This window comes from Micromys minutus, assembly GCF_963924665.1.
Source record: "Micromys minutus genome assembly, chromosome: 22".
NCBI lineage: Eukaryota > Metazoa > Chordata > Mammalia > Rodentia > Muridae > Micromys > Micromys minutus.
This window is the reverse complement of record NC_137957.1, coordinates 14235230-14254010: the sequence shown is the minus strand read 5'-3', so window position 1 is coordinate 14254010 and position 18781 is coordinate 14235230. Positions and strand designations below refer to the sequence as shown.

At 43.6% G+C, this 18781-nt stretch overlaps 2 protein-coding genes across 2 annotated transcripts; both read left to right on the top strand.

The window, feature by feature from the left end:
- The first annotated feature begins 186 nt into the window (after positions 1-186).
- On the top strand, positions 187-13239 carry TMBIM4 (transmembrane BAX inhibitor motif containing 4). Its single transcript, XM_080935266.1, has 7 exons — positions 187-339; positions 6187-6295; positions 7474-7579; positions 10299-10332; positions 11485-11602; positions 12315-12360; positions 12949-13239. Exons 1-7 carry the CDS (start codon positions 243-245, stop codon positions 13153-13155), a joined length of 717 nt encoding a protein of 238 aa, XP_080791392.1. The 5' UTR covers positions 187-242; the 3' UTR covers positions 13156-13239.
- A 2062-nt stretch (positions 13240-15301) lies between these two features.
- Positions 15302-18581, top strand: LLPH (LLP homolog, long-term synaptic facilitation factor). Its single transcript, XM_080935247.1, has 3 exons — positions 15302-15366; positions 16349-16575; positions 17806-18581. The coding sequence occupies exons 2-3, from the start codon at positions 16356-16358 to the stop codon at positions 17973-17975; spliced, it is 390 nt and encodes a 129-aa protein (XP_080791373.1). The 5' UTR covers positions 15302-15366; positions 16349-16355; the 3' UTR covers positions 17976-18581.
- The last annotated feature ends 200 nt before the right edge of the window (positions 18582-18781 follow it).

Genomic DNA, 18781 nt, shown 5'->3' with positions numbered 1-18781 from the left:
AGGGAAATCCTAGAAAAGTTTCCCTTGCGATGTCGTGGGAGAGAGCAATCTGTCTCCTACTAGAAAGCAACCTCCTCTCTTAGTGGAGAGTTGTCCATGGGAGCGATCGACTAGCTCGGCGCTCGCTCTGGCGAGGCAGTTCGGCTAGTTCTGTCTGACGGCCGTCCCGGAAGTGGGTGAAGGTAGTTGTGGTCAGTGTAGGCTTCCTCCTCGGCCAGGCAGGTGCGAATGCCGCTGGCGACATGGCCGACACGGACCCGCGCTATCCTCGCTCCTCCATCGAGGATGACTTCAACTATGGCAGCTGCGTGGCGTCGGCCAGCGTGCACATCCGCATGGGTATGTGGCGGGTGGCCAGGGGGACCAGGGAGGAAATAAGTTTACCTAGTGACCTGAGCGCCTCGTAGTTGCTTTCTGGAGGTGTGGGCCAGATCGCCTGTGACAGCGGGTCTCAACCTATGGGTCGCAACCCAGACCCTTAAATAGGGATCGCCTAAGGCCATCTGCATATCAGATGTTTACATTACGATCCATGACAGTAGCAAAATTAGTTATGGAAATTATTTTATGGTTGGGGTCAGCACAACATGAGTATCCGTATCAAGGGGTCACAGCATTGTGAAGGTTGGAAATCACAGGCCTGTGCCCTCATTTACTTGTTCCCTGGCAACCGAGACCTTAGCATCTCAGTCATTACTGCCTCTCCGTGGAGTACAGAACTTGGCCTACGTGTGTGTAAAGGCTGAGAAGTTTCGCAGATCAGTGCATAAAGTCATGGCAGTGCAAAGTTATTATTTTGAGCTTTTAAGCTGTTTGTTGTCGGGCCACGAAGCGGAATTCACTGTCCACCACAGGTCACTTTACCGAAACTGACCCGATGCAGCCTGTATGGGCAGCTGAAACCGGTTCTGGACCAAAAGGAATTTAGAAGGTGGTTCTGACGCATCAAGAGTCTTGTATTCCTGGAATGAGTTTTGCAATTATTTTGACAAGTGAGCTCAGCTTTTAAAATATATTATTTACGAGAAAGTACTCATCGCAGAAAATTTGCCACCCTAGCTACCTTTGACGTACAATGCAGTAGTGTTTTGTTGCCCAGTTTTTTTCCTACCCAGAACTTTCTCATCTTTCAAAACAAAAGTGAAACTATCCATGTTTCTATTAATGGCTTCAAAGCGCATCCATGTCATAACATACATGTGGACTTTCATTCTTCCTGTCTCTCAGGCCTGCTCCAGAATGCCACGTAGTTGAGATCATATGGGTGGTTTTTCCCTCTTCAGGTTTACACGACTTACTTGGTACTGCCGTGTGTACTTAATATTCCCCATGCCCTCCCCTCTCCTCCATGGCCGTTTCCCCTTGCTATTGAAGAACCCACACACACCCTGCTGTCTGTTTGCGCTTTCTGTTTGTGCCTGCATACTTTCTCTTTTCAGCTTAAGGTCGCTCTCTTGACTGCTTATACATTTGGGCAGTTTTAGATAAAACTGTTTTGTAAACTCCCATGTGCAGGACTTTTGTAGTTTCAACTCATTTGGGTAAATACCAAGGTGCATGATAGCTGGGTCATACACAAGAGTGTATTTTGTACTGTTAAAAAAAAAACACTAGACTGTGGCTCTGCATTCCTGGAGACAACAAAGAATGAGTTCTTCATCCTTGACAGAATTTGGTGCTGGAATTACTTTGGATTTGGGCAGTTTTAGTCTCTCTCTCTCTTTCTCTCTCTCTCTCTCTCTCTCTCTCACACACACACACACACACACACACACACACACCCCAATTCCAGCCCCTTTGGTTCCTCCTTGGCCCTGCCTGCTTTTCCCTCTCCATGTGCTCCTTTTTAAAAACCCGCTAAGACCAGTTGGACTTATAGTATGGGCAGCCACATCCCTGAAGGAAGCCAGCTCTCCCTGTCTTAGTCACTGTTCTATTGCAGTGAAGAGACCATGACCTTGGTGACTCATAAAAGAGAAAACATTTCATTGGGAACAAGTTTACAGTTTGAAAGGCTTAGTCCATTATGGAGCATGGCAGTGTGCAGGCAGGAGCTGGGGCTGAGAGCTACACCCTGATCTGTAGGCGAGAGAGAGAGAGAGAGAGAGAGAGAGAGAGAGAGAGAGAGAGAGAGGGGGGGGGGGGGAAGACTCTGGGCTTGTCCTGGTCTTTTGAAACCTCAAAGCCCACCCCTAGTGACACATTTCCTTCAACTAGGCCACACTTTCTAATCCTTCTAATCCTTTCAAATAGATGGGTCCCTGGTTACTAAGTATTTAAATGAGCCTATAGGGGCCATTCTTACTCAAGCCACCACACTGCCCCCAGGAGTCATCAGTTGCTCATAGTGTCTCTGGTAGTCCATTTCAGTCATGGCTATTGGATTGCAGTATTTCATTTATTTTAGCCAATATTTTAAATTATATTCTTTGACAGTTCCATACTTGTATACAATGTATCCTGTCTAGTCCTGCTCCCTCTGGCAGCTCTTTCTCACCTTGGGGTCCTTTTGTTTGCTTGTTTTTTAATACACTGAATCCACTTAGTGCTTCCCACATTTGTATGAGAATGGGGCATCTACCTAGGCCAGGGCAACTTACTAGCAGCCATGCAGGGAGAAAACTGCCTCCTGCTTTCCACCAGTAGCCACCACCTGCTCCTTGCTCCTTAGTTTTCAGACCCTTGAGTCAAGGCTTTTCCTATAACACTGTACTGTTTTCCAACATCACTTTTTAAAGGCAAGTTCCCCAGGGTGACATTTGGCATGTTATTTCCAGCACTGAGTAGCTCATCAGAAATTTCCTCTCTCCCCGTGAGCTCACCTTGCATAGTAAGGGCAGGCTCCCAGGGAATCCCCCTTCCTCTAGAAACTTCCCTGGGCTCATGAGCCCCATCCACATCCATTTTGACTGGCTTGATCTTGTGCAGGTTGTGTTCAGGGAACCACAGGTACTGTCAGCTCATGAGTGCAGCAGCTGGGCCATGGCTTGCAGACAGTGTTTCTCACACACCTTCCCATCTTCCTAGCTCTGACTTTCCGTCTCTTCTTTGATGTTCCTGAGCAGGGGGTGGGGGAAGGTTACAATTGCTGTTCTTAAAACACTGACTTGGCCAGCACCTGAAATAACTTTTTTTGTGGCAGCTTAGCTGAATTCTAAAGTGCCAAATGCCAAGTTTGGAGGGACTTTTGGGATGCATGAACCATCTGAAAACTGAAGTAACCTAAGGAGGGAGTGCCTTCCCTGGAGCTTTCACTTTACGTGGGAGATGAACTCTTGGGGAGAGAGGACATTTCTGCTGAGCTAGTCAGTGCTGGCAGCCGCACAGGACATGGCACTGTGGGAACTGTGCCTGTTTAAAGTGAGGTTAGAAAGCACCACCGTGTTGCAGAAAGATCCTTGACTTAAGTCTGGTCCTATGGAGTCAAGCTCTGCCACTGTGTTCCCTAATGTTTAACCTCGACTCGGTTGCTGCAACACTTCCGGATGCTGTAAGGGTAAAACAACTATTTAAACATTGAAACTTCTCACATCTGGAGAAGTTGTTTGGCATGGGACTCGAAACAAGGTTTCACAGTCCCTAGAACCTCCCACTCCCCTATCTCTCCCCCCTCCCTCTCTTCTTCCCTCCCCCCCCCCCCGTTTTTTTAACATAGTTTTATTCTTGAATGATTTTTGTGTAGTGCACATGACTATAACAGTATGAATTGTTATCTCAAGCACTCAGTAAACTTGTTTGTATGTAGCTAAATATTCAGGGACTTTTTAATTAGGAACCAGGAAACTGGGCTGATAACTAAGCTGACCACTTCTGTGTTTATTAAGTGAGTCTCAGCTGTTTCTTTGTAATTAAAAGAATACACAAAATGCTTCCTTTAAAAATAGACAAAGACCCTCTCTTCTCTGTGTCCTTGCCCTTTCTCCTCCCACCCCAACCCCATTTCCCCATGCTGACTTCCCTGGCCTCAGTCCTTGGGGCCAGTGGTCTCGCCCACCCAAGAGCAGCTTCCCAATAACTGTGCCTTTAATATAAAAATGAAATAAAATAAACAAAGTTATTGATAAGGTACACATTTTCTGAAAGATAACTTTTGGAATGTTTTTCTAATCACGAGTCTCTGGTGGAAAACAGCAGACCCTAGAGTTACAATAGAGAAATGATGTGAGAATTAATTTCTGAGTTCACCCTAAATATGTTCTTAGCAGTGAGTAGTCTATAACACTGTAACATACATGTCAGTGTGTTAAAATTGTCTGTTTTATCAGCATGCCATATGTAATTTGGAAAAATTAAGATACTGCTATTTTGTACACTCATGAATACCCTCATAGTTCACACTCATGTTACATTTAGGCCTGTATCATACTTTTATATGCTCACTTACTGTATCTTACATTTGAAAATAGTTATACTTATAGACTTATCAACCTTGTAAAAATGTGGTGGTCTCACATAGTGTATATATACCGTGATTTATTTAACCACCATCTCTTGAGGGTTACCTTTCTTCATTCATATAGATATAAAGGTGGGATGCGTTTTAAATTCGATTGACATCACCTATCGACTGTTCAGCAAACAATACAGGAAGACACCGTTTTCGTACCCTCACCCATCCTTTTATGAAGATTTTTGAACTGGCAATCTGAGAGATCTGGGAGTGGCCAAATAAGTATTTTCAGCTCTGTGAGATATATAGTCGGTGTCCAGCTGTTCCTAAGCAATTGTACAGGCTGTCTCAAGGAATGAGTGTAACTGAGTCCCAAGAAAGCCTCCTCACATAGCTGAGTTATGGGCTAGACGGCCATAGTTTGTACAGTCTTGGGGTAGGTTAAAAACGTATTTTAAGTCCTACGCACTTACAATCTCAACAGTTTGGAAGCTGAGGCTGGAAGATCAGGAGTTAGAAGCTAGCCTGAAGTATAAAGAGACCTTGTGTAAAAAAAAGAATGACAGAGAATGTGATCTTGGCTTTGATTGCATTTCTTTAGCTGTGTGGGAGAACATGAACGTATTCCTGTATTTAGAGGTGGGCTCTATACCAGATGTTTGGATATACAGTTGACATGTCTGTCAGTCCTCAGCCGTCAAGAGTGGTCATTTGAATGGGAAAGCAGGCAATACACACCTTAAGTAAATGTGCTTTAATAAACAGAGGGAAGAAACAGATATGGGCAAAAGAGACATAGTTATGGCCTTAAGACTCTAGTTAGGAGCTGGAGAGATGTCTCAGCAGTTAACACTGGTCCTTCCAGAGGACCTGAGTTCAATGCTCAGCGTTCGCCCAGCTGCTTATAACCTTCTGTAAGTGCAGACCCAGTGGCTCCGATGCCCTTTGCTGGCCTCTGGCGTTGCATGCATGTGGTGCACAGACGTACGTGGTGGCAGCTCCTTCACTTATGGAATGGCAAAGAACTTCATTTTTTTTTTTAAGATTTATTTATTTCATGTATGTGAGTACATTGTTGCTGTCTTCAGACACACCAGAAGAGGGCATTGATCCCATTACAGATGGTTGTGAGCCACCACATGGTTGCTGGGATTTGAACTCAGGACCTCTGGAAGAGCAGTCAGTGCTCTTATCCACTGAGCCATCTCTTCAGCCCAGAACTGCATGTTTTAAAGAAGTTTCATCATAAAGAAGCATTTCCGTTGTATCTAGCTATATCTAATTTCTGTTTTTCGTATCCAAAGTGGAACCATTTTGTAAGCCTGCTGCCTTTTCTTTCCCTTGTTTAACGCTTTATGTACATATAGGCATGTGACAGTTTCTATTTATTATGTTGGAAATATTTGAACTATCTGATTCACTAATTTATTTAAGCTTTATGGCTGTTGGAGGGTTAGGTAGCCCTTTAAATTTTGTAATTATCTCTCTCTCTAGGTTTAGTTACAAGTTTTATCATTTAGATTATAGTTAAAGAAAAACTGCCCATGACAGTTCATCAGGTAAAAGTGCTTGCTGCCAAACCTAACAGTCTGAGTTGGATCCTTGGAGCTCACATGGTGGAAGCAGGCTCCGACACCGGTGTCCTTTTTTCTCCACACTCAAACCATGACTCATGCCCCTCTCGTCCACAAAACACAGACAAAAGAAAAACCCCTTATTTTTTCAAAGAAATTTGGTCTTGTCTGAGGGACAGATTATTTGAAAAATGGTCATGTGACAATTTCCCTCTCTTCTAGCCTTTCTCAGAAAAGTCTACAGCATCCTCTCTCTGCAAGTTCTCCTAACTACGGTGACCTCTGCCCTGTTCCTGTACTTCGAGGCTTTGCGTACATTTGTCCATGAAAGGTAAGAGGAGACAGTCGACCGTTTCCAGAATCTCATCTGATGGTGCGTTTTCTCCACCACAAAAGTCCATCATCTAACCCTGTGACCTGACTCATTTTTGACGAAGGAGAATACTTCACAGCACGTTATTCTACCTCATTATAGTGTATAGTTTTGTAGGGTTAAACCATCTATAATTAATTAAGAGTTTGTACTGCGGGCAGCTGAGGCAGCTCCGCCTGGGAAGACTATGCCAGGAGTAATGAGCTGCAGAAGCCATGAGGTAGAAAGAGAAAACCGACTCCCACAGGTTGTCTCCTGACCATCACACATGTGCACTGACACCCAAACACCCACGCCCACCCCTCACAACATACAAACAAAATAAACTTCAAAAAAATTAAAGGAAAAGTATTTTTGCTGTATCCATCATAATTATTTTATTGTATTTAATTGTACCGTCCATCTTGTTACCATCTTATCCCCAAAGCCCAAGACTATACTTGCAAAATAAAGTTATGTGGAAAATGTGTGCTCATGTTAATCTTGTTTCGTTGACAGAGTGATTTTACTGAGAAGTTTCTAGAGGAGCCTCACCTGATCTATCACTTAGTAAAGATTTCCCTCTCAGCATAAGTATTTAAGTGGCTAAAAATAAGATGGATTCTTTATTTGAAAGAAAAAAACTGAAGAATGACTATTTTCTAAGAAGTAGCTTGTCTCTCCTCTTCCTACCAAAGGAGATCTTAAACTATTGCTTGGCTCTTCTGGATAAACTTATTTAAAATTATTTAAATTACAGTCCTGTGGTAAATAACCTAAGAGAGTAGCCATGTGTAAAATTCACTTCTTATTTAATATATTTGCCTATTGTATTTTACTTAACAAGATACTATGCTAATTACAAATATTACTTCACTGTGAAGGACATCAGTAAAGGAAAGATGGATGGATAGCTCCTCCCACCCTCTTACAGCCCCTCCCACAGCCCCTCCCACTATTTTATAGCACCTTTGAATTCCATACCATGCAACTTTTCCAGTTAGCAAATACTTTTTTTTTTTTTTTAATTTGGTATGGATCTAGATTTTTTTCTTGTAGTTCTAAGAACACAGAGAATACATAGATTTTACTAAGTTGTATACCATCATCCCAGCTGTTTTTAAGCTTGAAATGCTTTTCAACATTTTGTCTTTCAGCCCTGCCTTAATTGTGGTATTTGCTCTCGGATCTCTGGGCTTGATCTTTGCGTTGACTCTGCACAGACACACACATCCTCTGAACCTCTATCTGCTTTTTGCATTTGTGAGTACTCTGATGCTTGTCTATGCCGTTGGCATTTAGCCTGGGCTTCCAAACCAGAGTTGTGTGTACATGTGCTTGTCTGTGCATTAGCATGTAGGGTCAGAGGCTGGCCCTAAGTGTCTTCCTCTTTGCTTGTCCACCTTGATTTTGAGACAAGGTCTTAGCAGATCTGAATGTACCATCTCAGCTAGACTTGAGTGCTAAGCTACAGTATCTGCCAGTCTCTGACCTCCAGCTCTCGGGTTACAAAAGTCCCTCACCACACAAAGCTTTGTACTTGAGCTCTGGGGATCCGAACTCAGGTCCTCACGCTGCACAGCAGACGCTTTACCCACAGAGGCGTCGTCCCAGCCCTGGAGTTTTAGTCAGAATACCTTAGGAAATTAATTACACTCATAATTATTGTCTGCTTTAGTGGTTCTTCTGTTATTAGGATTTAGTGGCCAAGACAGCAACCTGGAATCGGATGCCTGGCCTCTCAACCCTCTGCCTATGTGACATTTGGCCTTTGTGTACACACATAAAATGAAAACTGTAAGATCTGTCATCTGTGTGACACCGTGTGCCTCCAGTTCTCTGGAAGTTGGAGCAGGAGATTGTATTGTACCTTTAACTTAGAGAATACCAGCTCATGGTAAATTTTTCTATTTTATTGTCATGTCTTCTCTCGGTTCTCTTAAGGGGCCATGTTTTTCTTTTCAACTTGTTATAAATGTAAAGATGGGAGAACCTAACATTAGGTTCTACTTACTTCCTGAGACAGTTGTTAAAATTAAAATTCCAATTGACTTCTATTAAAAAAAAAACTTCATCTTAATTTGAGTAAGGTTGGTAAAGCTGTGTAGTTTTTTTTTACGTTATCTTGTCTCCTCTCTTGACATGTTTTTTACAACACTGTCTCCTGACAGTTTTCTAGTATGTGCTGTCAGATCAGAGTAAAGAGGCCAGCCAGTGTTGTGTGGCAAATGCTTCAGATAAAGGAGTTTGTGATTCTGCAAACGGTTCCTATTGAAGTGATGCTCATGACTTCCAAGATTATTCATGTAAAATGTATTCATCTAAATCTTAATTTGTGTAAGCATATGAGCCCCAGCCCAAGCTGTCTCGAACACGAGTTCATTTTCAGGGTATAAGGGCAGCTCACACCTCCTAACTCTTAAGAACTGGAGGAAGGTTCTGGAGGTTATGCTGTCGGGTAGCTGAGAGGTAGGCTGTTCTCTGTGTTCTGTGTGCCACCTCTCTGTCCCATGCCTACCCTTGTCCCGATTCCCATTGTACTCCAGCCTGATGGCTTGTCATCAGCCCACACAGTTCTTTCTTCTGCTGTAGCTCTGCTGACCCTGCTTCACTCCTTCAGATCCTGAAAAAAAGTATCTGGCCATGCAGGTCACAGCGTGGATGTTAACAAATATGTATATCCAGTCCTTGGTCAGATCCCAGCTCTGCCTCATCTGTGCTGTGGGAGACGAGGAGGAGACAAACAAAACCCAAGGCCACATGGGCCAGCAAGATGACGTAGTCAGAAAGATGTTTACGACTCGGATGACCTGAGTACAGTCTTTAGAACCCACATAAAAGTAGGAATGAACCACCCCCACAGAGTTCTTTCCTCTGGCCCCCACTGGGATGCCCTGGCATGAAGACCCTTCACATGCACATGTCCTCTGAACATATGGTAACAGTAAATTTAAAGCAGCTCTGGAGTGATACTCAGAGGTTAAGAGCACTGACTACTCCTGCAGTGGACCAGGGTCCAGCTCCCAGTACCACATGTTGGCTCACAACTGAACTCTAGTTCGGGTCTAGGGGATCTGACATTCTCTTCTGGTCTCCATATGCACATGGTGCACACACAAACATAACTACATACAGGATACATATAGGCAAACACTTGTACATGTAAGATAAAAATCTTTTAAAAAAAGTCACGATCTTCAAATCTGTTGCAACCTCTTTTCAGAAAGACTGTGTAGCACAGGATAGATCCCTCCTTTGCCCGGCAAAGAGCTCTGACAAGACAAACCTCAGCCAGAGGTTTCATGATCAAGATGCCACTTGATATTCTGTGACCTGTTTATCATGTGCCTAGCTAAAGCTGTTCAACAAATAAGGAAGTGAGTAAGGCACACTTCCTTCCTTTCAGAGTTCAGGAACTCCTGACACTTTTTTTTTTCACTGTTGGGTTTTGTTTATGTTTTTTTCTTTTGTCCCACTGCAGCAAAGTAAGAAAGGAAAGGACTTTAGCCAGCTCTGTCAGGGTGTGCACACACGTGTCTATACTTGTTTTTTCAAAAGTCCCATTTCACAGTGACACAGTAGTTTCAGTGTGACACTGTTCTCGTCTGTGTTAGTATTTACAGCCCCCTGTATCCTGTGGGTACCTAATGCAGGGTGGGGTTGCTTGTCATGTTACACACACCTACACAACCAGAGAAAATATACGTTTCTATGTTCCTTCTACTGTTAGCCTTCCTCCTAGTATAAAAATTTGGCTACAGCCTAAAGAGCCACCATGAGGATGTAAATATTCACAATGCATTGAGGCCTCATTTTCATTACCCTGGAATTAAGCTGTCCCGTCCCACGCATGTCACAGGTTCCTCTGAAGCTAATATGAGAGCATTCCCATGGGACCGTGCTGGACTGCTAGACGTGAGCATGTGTGTGTGGGAGAGAGTGCATTTCTCATGCATCCCTCAATGGGGGTTTCTTTTCTTAGACACTGTTGGAAGCCCTGGCCGTGGCAACTGTTGGTAAGTCCCTTTACACCGTTGTTTTACTGTGGATAAAATCTTTTAAGTCACAAGGTGTTTGGGGTTAAACTTTAACCTTGTGGGATGTTATATTAAAAACATGACATTTATGGAGATTGTCGATAAGCACAAGTCAAATATTTATACTTTGCGCTGTTCAGCCAGGCTGAGAGGAAATGGGGACACAGAATAGAGAGCAGCTTTTCATTTATGATTTCCTGTTGACAAAAACTCCATACTGGAGTTGGTCTCCCCTACTTCAAGGTCTCTTCTGTCACACTTCACCCCCTCAGAGCTGCTCCATCCCCATTTCCCCAGACGGCACCTAGGATGCGTGTTCATTTCTATTTCTGTACTCCATGTGTTTCCTGCCCAAGTGTCTGCTAGCAATTTTTTGATGTCCCCTAATAATGTCTCACATGAAAAATTCAGTGAACCAAAATAAAAACTCAGAGTGTTCCCAGGTGGGCTACTGTGGGTGTCACAGAGATCCGAATTAACTGAGTACCAGCAAGTCGCTCCTTATGAGAGATACATTTATCTCTTCCTGTTCTGCTGCTTTTACCCATTTGGTCCTCTGCACTGTGGGGAAAGGGCAGGCCATCTCAAACATCCTGCATGTGCTTCTTGCTCAGTTGCCTTGGGTTGGGCTGCTCAACTGATTGAGCAGTCTAGGAGCACATAGCCAGAAGATTCGGGTTACTGTCCTGCTAACCACAGGGACCTTAAGAAGACCCTAATAAAGTCCTAATGGAGCCAGTCCTGGCCATCTCTAACAGTTGGGTTAACTATAAGATAATGTGACCTACATATTTTGTGTAAGTAACTATTTTGGAGTGTTTAAATTTTACTATGTGTGTGGTTTTGCAGTATCAGTATATTCAAGGCTGGGTGAAGAATTGTAATTGTTTACATTGGTATGTGGAATAGAGGAGAACAAGAGGGGATGACCAGAGAGAAGTGGGGTGAATGATTGAATATGTGTGAACATGTGTGGGAATGGTACGGCGAAACCTGTTATGGATGTATGTATAATTAAAACAGACATCAAAAACATTAACAAAACTAAAATGTAAGAGCGTTTTCTGTTGACCTAGGCAAGGCTGTTTGTCTTGGCTGTTTATGCACGTTTTAATAGGTTTATTTTTGCAGTTACTTTCTATGATGTGTATCTGGTTCTGCAAGCATTTATACTGACCACTACAGTCTTTCTTGGCTTGACTGCCTATACGCTACAATCAAAGAGAGATTTCAGCAAATTTGGAGCAGGGTGAGTAAGACTTGGGACACACACACACACACACACACACACAATTACAAGTAGTGAGGAAATGCTGTTTTACTGGTGTCTGTGTCTAACATGGAGGTTATAATCCAAAGCTGTCTTCTGATGCTGGGACTAGACCCTTCTCTCCAGGAGAGGTCACTGAGAGGGGCTGCGGCTTTTAGTTACTTCTTTTATATAGTGAAAGGAAAGTGAATGTGTCTGCCATCCTCGGTGTCCCCCAAAGGATCAGTGTTTTAGAGAGCTAAGGCTGTGTGCATTAGGAGCAGGGTTGGGTTTACTGATGATTCAGCCTTGGTTCTAATTTCATTTCTGTTGCTCTAATCAAATACTTATGAATCCTTATATTTTAGTTATTCTTTGGGAAAAGTCTGGAGTTATTTATTCATAAAATAATATGAAGAATGGGCTTAGAAACTGTTTTGGGGGCTGGAGAGATGGCTCACTGGTTAAAAACATTTGCTACTCTTGCAGAGGACCTGAGTTCTGTTCCCAGCATCCACATGATGGCTCTTAATCATCCCCAGTTCCATTTCCAAAAGGGGTCCACTTTTGACCTCTTCAGTTATCAGCAGGCACATGGTATATATACATGCAGACAAAACACTCATATACATAAACTTTTTTTAATGTTTTAATTTTTAATAAGTGTTTTAATGAGGAATATTGTAACCTGTTAACTTTTGTTTTTGCCCAGGCTGTTTGCTTGTTTATGGATTTTGTGCTTGGCAGGATTCTTGAAGGTGAGTTGTTTTAGAACAGTTAACTCAAATATAATTCTGCCTGTGCCAGCATAAGTTGCCTAGAAGTCCCTGAGTGTTATTTATAGAGGACACTTAGTTGTAATTATCTAGAGCACTTATATGTAGGATTATAGAATAATTTCAGTGAAAATCATTAATCATTATCACCAATTGAGAAAAAGATGAATGCACAAATAAGAGAATAAGACAAATTGCCAACCTCCGAGTACCTCACTTAACTCGGAAAATGATGGGGTTGATGAGAATAGAGGTGCCTGAAGTCGGCTCTGAGACCCACAGAGCACAAGGCCTCTTCTGATGTCTACATTCATGCATGCTGCTGTGGTGTGTGTAGTCCTCGCCTCCAAGAAATGAGGAAATATCATAAAAAGTTTAATTCTTAAAAAGGTATCATTTTAAAACAGTTCATGTTGAGAATGTTACTATTCAGAGTGAAGTAGTGAACTCTCTGGGAAGATAACTGCTTATCCACACATGCCATTGGCAGGAGATTGTTACTGAGAGTCACTGAAGTAGGTCTAACGTGACTCCTCAGTATAGACCTATTCCTCACGCCCTTGCCTGCAGGTGTTCTTTTATAGTGAGACGGTGGAACTGGTCTTCGCCTCTCTAGGCGCTCTCCTCTTCTGCGGATTCATCATCTATGACACATACTCGCTGATGCACAGACTCTCTCCCGAAGAGTACGTGTTAGCTGCCATCAGTCTCTACTTAGATGTCATCAATCTCTTCCTGCATCTGCTCAAGTTTCTGGAAGCAGTTAATAAAAAGTAACTGAACAGTATTCTGAGACAGTTTTATTATGAAAAAGAGTTTGAATTATACTTAAATATTAAAAGTATTTGTGATCTTTGTTGGCATTCTGTGTTGTTGTACTCTTTAGGATCTTACTATTCTGTTTTTTTTTTTTTCTCATTTCCAAATCCTTGACTTAAAGACTCAGGCAAGAGTTATTAAAATGTCTTTTCCTTTTTCATAAACTGAGGCAGGATCCTCTAACTCAGGACTTTACTGTGTCGGCTTCCTGTGTTCTGGGTATACAGGCATGTATCGCCCGCCTGACTTATTTATTAATTTTTTTTACCAGTGCTGTGCATGCACATGTGTGTGTGTGTGTGTGTGTGTGTGTGTGTGTAGTATATATGACTGGTGTCTGCAGAGGCCAGAAGGGGTTGTTGTACCGCCTAAAGCTGCAGTCATAGGCATATAACGCAGAGCCTGCACTGGAGTTCTCTAAAAGAGTAGCCAGTGCCCCTCAGAATCATTGAGCCATTTGGAAAACCATTGGTATAAATATATTTGATAAAAATGAATGGTGTTTATATTTAATGGCAACAATTTCATATGGTTAGCTTCTGTAAGAGTTTTGTCATTGCCAAATTGTGGACTATATCTTAAATACCATAATAGGTTGATTTGTTTTTTCAAATTTCTGTTTAAAAGCTACAGCCTTTTGGTATATGAAACAAGAAGCTGCCAATTTAGAGCATCTGTAAGGTTGCTTTTTCAAACCCAGTGCATGCTTGCTTCCTTTTTTGGTCTTAATGCCACGTGCGTTTTGCCTGTGGTAAAAACTTCAGAACTTGCTGTACCTTTTACATGGTTTCTTCAAGAAGACACAACTCTCCTAGCAATCAAACAGGAATTTCATACGTCGTCATTAAAGATAACTTCTGGGGTCTGGGGCATAGTTCAGTGGTTAAAAGCACCTGTTGCTCTTGCAGAAGACCTAGTTTCAGTTCTGTGGTGGTTTGAATATGCTTGGCTCATGGGTAGTGGCAATACTGGGAGGTGTAGCGTTGTTGGAGGAAGTGTGTCACTGTGTATGTGGGCTTTGAGGTCCAGTGCCCAAAGCTCCCCCCAGTGCAGAAGCCAGCCTCCTCCTGGCTGCCTTCATTCAGGTCTGGGCTTCTCCAGCATCACATCCGCCTGCACGCTGCCATGCTTCCTGCCATGGTGATACTGTACGGAACCTCTGACGCTGTAAACCAGCCCCAGTTAAACGTTGTCATTTATAAGAGTTGCTTTGGTCATGGTGTCTCAACAGTAATGGAAACCCTAACTAAAACAGGTTCCCAGCATCCCCATGGTGTCTCACAATCAACCGTAAATCCAGTTCAAAGGATAAGATGGCCTCTTCTGGCCTCCGCTGGTACCAGGCACACATATGTGGTGATCTGCAGAAAACACTGCTTCCAGATAAGACTGGATAGTTAACATCTGTTGCCTAATCACCTGTTGAGGATCAATGAATAAGGTACTATCTAGGCTCTAAGACTGGTCACTCATATCTTTCACGAATGTTAAAAAGCCCTGCAGATCCCCCATAGCTTGTGCAATATCAGAAGCACATGCAAAATCAAACAATTTTGGTAACTTCGGTCACCCTAGGTTAGCTTTGTCGTGGGTAATAGTTTGGACAGATGAACATTGGTTGAAATAGCTTATTTTACCCTTTAAACTCTCTGGGATAAGAAAAGATTATTTTCTGCGTTGGGTGACGCATTGAAATATAATTTGCATGCAGTAGATTTGACATATTTAAGTTGTACAATTTGATATATTCTGACATCCGCGTACCACCTAGGATCCTCAGCCGACATGGGAAAATTTCTAGGCCGCAATTTAAAAAAACTCAGAAAGGGCTCCAGGATGATCAGAGCTGAGTAATCTCTTGGGTATCTTCTATCGGTGAGGCTGTCACAGGCAGAGCCCCCGGCCAGGCTTGGCCCATCCAAGACTTTGAGATAGCTTGATTTATAATTTGTCACTCCCGACAGGAAGTCCCTCTGCTTTCTCCAAACACAAAGTCTTCTATAGTGAACCACCAAAGCATCGGGATGACCCAGAGTTGGTCGGCCCCGCCTCCCAAAGGCCACACCTCTCAGGAATCCCGGCATGCTGTGCGCCGGCCCGGGACGGAAGCCGAGAGTGTCGGGGCTTCCGGTTGGTATCCTACGCGTGGTGTTTGGTCGTGTTCCTCAGGTAAGTTGCATGGGCTTTGGAGTAAGATCTGGAGGACTCTCTGGGAAGCTGCCTCTTCGGCGAATCCTGGCCGCATCCTCGCTGTGCGGGGTTCGGGAGGGCGCGTTCCGGGATGTTCGTGGCGGCGCCAGGCTCCCCCGGTACTGTCGCTCGGGGGATTTCGACCCCCAGGCTGGGTTACCACAACCCTCCGTTCGGAGTTTGAGTCGTTTTAGACAACTGGACTGCTGACGTTTAGAGAATACTCACCTAGCCACCCCATGATTCACATAACCTGAACTGTATGCAAAGCGGTGGCCCCCAGGAGATCCAGCGGCGAGTAAAACCTGCTTAGCCCTGCAGTCCGCTGAGGGTGACAGTAGCTTCGTTTTGAAGCAGTGCTTAGTAGAAAGGAGCTCACCGAGGAGTCTGAGGAAGAGAGCAGACCTCGAGGAGAGCGATTTCCAGACAGAACGGTGAATGTGACGGTACTAAAGTGGGCGTTGTGCGGACATTATGCGGCCGTACCTGGCTTGATTGTGGGTCTAGAGTAAGAGTTGGAGGCCTGCGAGTGGCGGGATGAGCGTTGATCCTTAAATATACGAGGGGGAAAGTCATTAAAGAAGCCTTTAGAAGGCAGAGAGCTATGTTTTAAGCTGTTAAAGTTTACACTAAATATTTGGTGAAGGGTATAGGACTGAAAGGCGGGAGGAAAGCAAGAGGGTAGTAGGTAATTTTAAGGCAATTCTCGTAGTTTTCTGTATCTACTAAGCGGCTTTGAGAATGGTTTGAATTATGATTTGTCACTGACTTAGAGGCCTGACATTTCCGTACGTTGCACGCTCCGCGTTGATCCTCACATAAGCTAGCTAAGCATAAAGGCGTCGCACAGATGTTCTTCCACTCGAGAGAGAGCTGCTTGACCATTTCCTTGGTGGTCAAAGGCGTAAATAGTAAACATTTTTTTTTTTTTTTGTTTGTTTGTGCATCTGTTTCCTGCCAGGCAAAGGATGGCCAAAAGCTTGCGGAGTAAGTGGAAAAGGAAGATGCGCGCTGAGAAGAGAAAGAAGAATGCGCCGAGGGAGCTCAACAGGCTCAGAAGTATTCTCAGAGTGGACGATGCTATCATGAAAAACGTTGAAGAAATAGCAACCGTGGTGGTGCCCAAACATTGCCAGGAGAAAATGCAGTGCGACTCAAAAATGCAGTGTGACGCAGATGATGAAAAGGGTGAGCTTGGGTGCTTTATTTACATGATTAAAAAAATAATAATCAGTCAGCTTTTCTCATAGGGTCTTTTTTTTTTTTAAGTTGTCTTCTACCCATTTCTACTTGCCCCTAAGGTCAAGTCCTCTCTCTCTCTCTCTCTCTCTCTCTCTCTCTCTCTCTCTCTCTCTCTCTCTCTCTCTCTCTCATGGCCTGATTCAGTCTCCTGGCCATGTTTAGTCTTCTACTTTCTCCAGCTGTTCCTTCCCTCATTTCTACAATAAACACCTCCTCTTCAGCCACACTCACTGTGTACACCTAGAACACCTGGTGTGTTCACGTTTTCGTTAGAGACTCTGTGCCAAGCTGTTTGACAGCCAGTGCTTCTGGAACTTGGTCAGATAGTTCTGCACTGTTGGTTTTCTCCTGAGTTCTGCCCCTTTGCTTTCCCCCTTGTCTTTCTTCACTCTTGTCTAGCCCCTTTCTCACATACCGGTGCGTCATCGCTGATAATAAGGGGGCGTGTGGAATAATGGAGTACTTCTGGCTTTCTTTAGGATCCTTTTAGAATCCTTTTCCTCAGCACCTTAGGGAAGACGTCTCTCACTACCTGGAGCGTGCAGTGGAGCCCTCACCTGCAGTGTTTTAGTCAGTTCAGCAAAGTTCTCTCCTCCACTCAAGGACCTTCCTCTTCATGTCCCGTTGTCGCTGCCTACACAGTTTCCTGGGCTAAAAAATTCGGCTATCCCCTTTCTTTCTTTGTCCCCTGTGTCTACACCGAAGCAGTATTTGTTAGACCCAAACTGCATGGCCCGAAATTGTTGCCCACCCCTTGATCCCCGCCTTTCTACTTCCCTCTTGGCGCTTCTTTTAACATGTAAACCAGACCACTTACTTACTTGCTTAAGATGTTCATTTTCAGGGTTGAAGTGATGGCTTAACACTTGGAGCTCTTGCAGAGTTCATTTTCCAGTTCCTGTGTCAGGTGGCTCACCACCAGCTGGAAGTCAGCTCTAGGGTCCTGACGGCACGCCAGTCTTCCTCCACGGGCGCCCTCACGAGTGGGCTTATGGGCATGTAGCAGCATGTGTTGCTTATTTCTGATTTTGCTGTAAGGAGTGAAGGACTATAAAAAGTGCTCTCCTTGTTTTGATTCCAGGCTCCACAAGGTTCTGGCTCCTGTGCTCGCGCTTTCACAGGGTTGTCACATGTGTATATCAATGGCTTCTCATTTTATTCTTGTTTCTAATTTAGATGACATGAAAATGGAAACTGAAATTAAGAGAAACAGAAAGACTCTTCTAGACCAGCATGGTCAGTACCCAGTGTGGATGAACCAGAGGCAAAGAAAAAGACTAAAGGCCAAGAGAGAAAAGAAACGGGGGAAAAGCAAAGCAAAGGCCGCGAAGGGCCTGGCCTGGTAGACCCTTAAGGACTGGAAAGGGAGCCTGGCGTGCTGGTGTGCCCCTTTAATTCCAGCACTCAGAGGCCAGCCTGGTCTACAGTAACTCCAAACAGAAACCCTGTACTGAAAAAACAAGCAACAAACAAGAAACCAGAAGCTAATTGTTTGCATAGTTTAGTCTGGACTTAACTCTGTAATTCAAACCAAATGACTCATTTGTGTGGGGAACTTGAATAAAGATCTTTGGTGATGGAAGAACGTTATGCTGAAGTTGTAATTTGACGCTGATGGATTAGACATTCCCAATCTCGTGAGCAGCAGTGTGGCTGTAATTCTTATCTTACAAAGTGGCCGTTATACTTGGTGCCTCGGGTTAAACGTGCTTGTACCAACACAGTTTAGCCAGAAAGCTATGATGCTGTCATAGTCACAAATAGGATATCAAGGGGAGCTCCCAGGGATGCGCCCTCTTGTGGCCTTGGCTGGCACCTGCATTCATACGTACAAGCTCCCCACCCACTAATAAAGTAAAAGTCTATCAAAGGACATCAGTGGATCCTACAAGTAGTTCTTACTTGAAGTGCTTATTTTTTTGTAATTCATAATAAATGATATTTTGTGTGGAGATCTTGGAGTTTGACATTTTCTTTTATGTATCTTTAAGGTAGTTACTGAGAAGACCAGTCTTTTTAGTTCAGGTAGACTATTATGTGTACAGATTAGTGTGTAATTTAAAAAGTCATCTTCACTTTCAATATTGTGTAGCTTAAAAGAATGATAAAGCATAGCATTTCCCAAAGTACATTATCCAGAATCTGTTTCCCT

Excerpts from the sequence above, each read along its gene's own strand:
- TMBIM4 (XM_080935266.1), top strand. The coding sequence starts at position 243 with ATGGCCGACACGGACCCGCGCTATCCTCGCTCCTCCATCGAGGATGAC. Across the intron at positions 340-6,186 it reads CAGCGTGCACATCCGCATGG|CCTTTCTCAGAAAAGTCTAC; the intron begins GTATGTGGCGGG and ends CCTCTCTTCTAG. Across the intron at positions 10,333-11,484 it reads CCTGGCCGTGGCAACTGTTG|TTACTTTCTATGATGTGTAT; the intron begins GTAAGTCCCTTT and ends TTATTTTTGCAG.
- LLPH (XM_080935247.1), top strand. The coding sequence starts at position 16,356 with ATGGCCAAAAGCTTGCGGAGTAAGTGGAAAAGGAAGATGCGCGCTGAG. Across the intron at positions 16,576-17,805 it reads TGACGCAGATGATGAAAAGG|ATGACATGAAAATGGAAACT; the intron begins GTGAGCTTGGGT and ends TTTCTAATTTAG.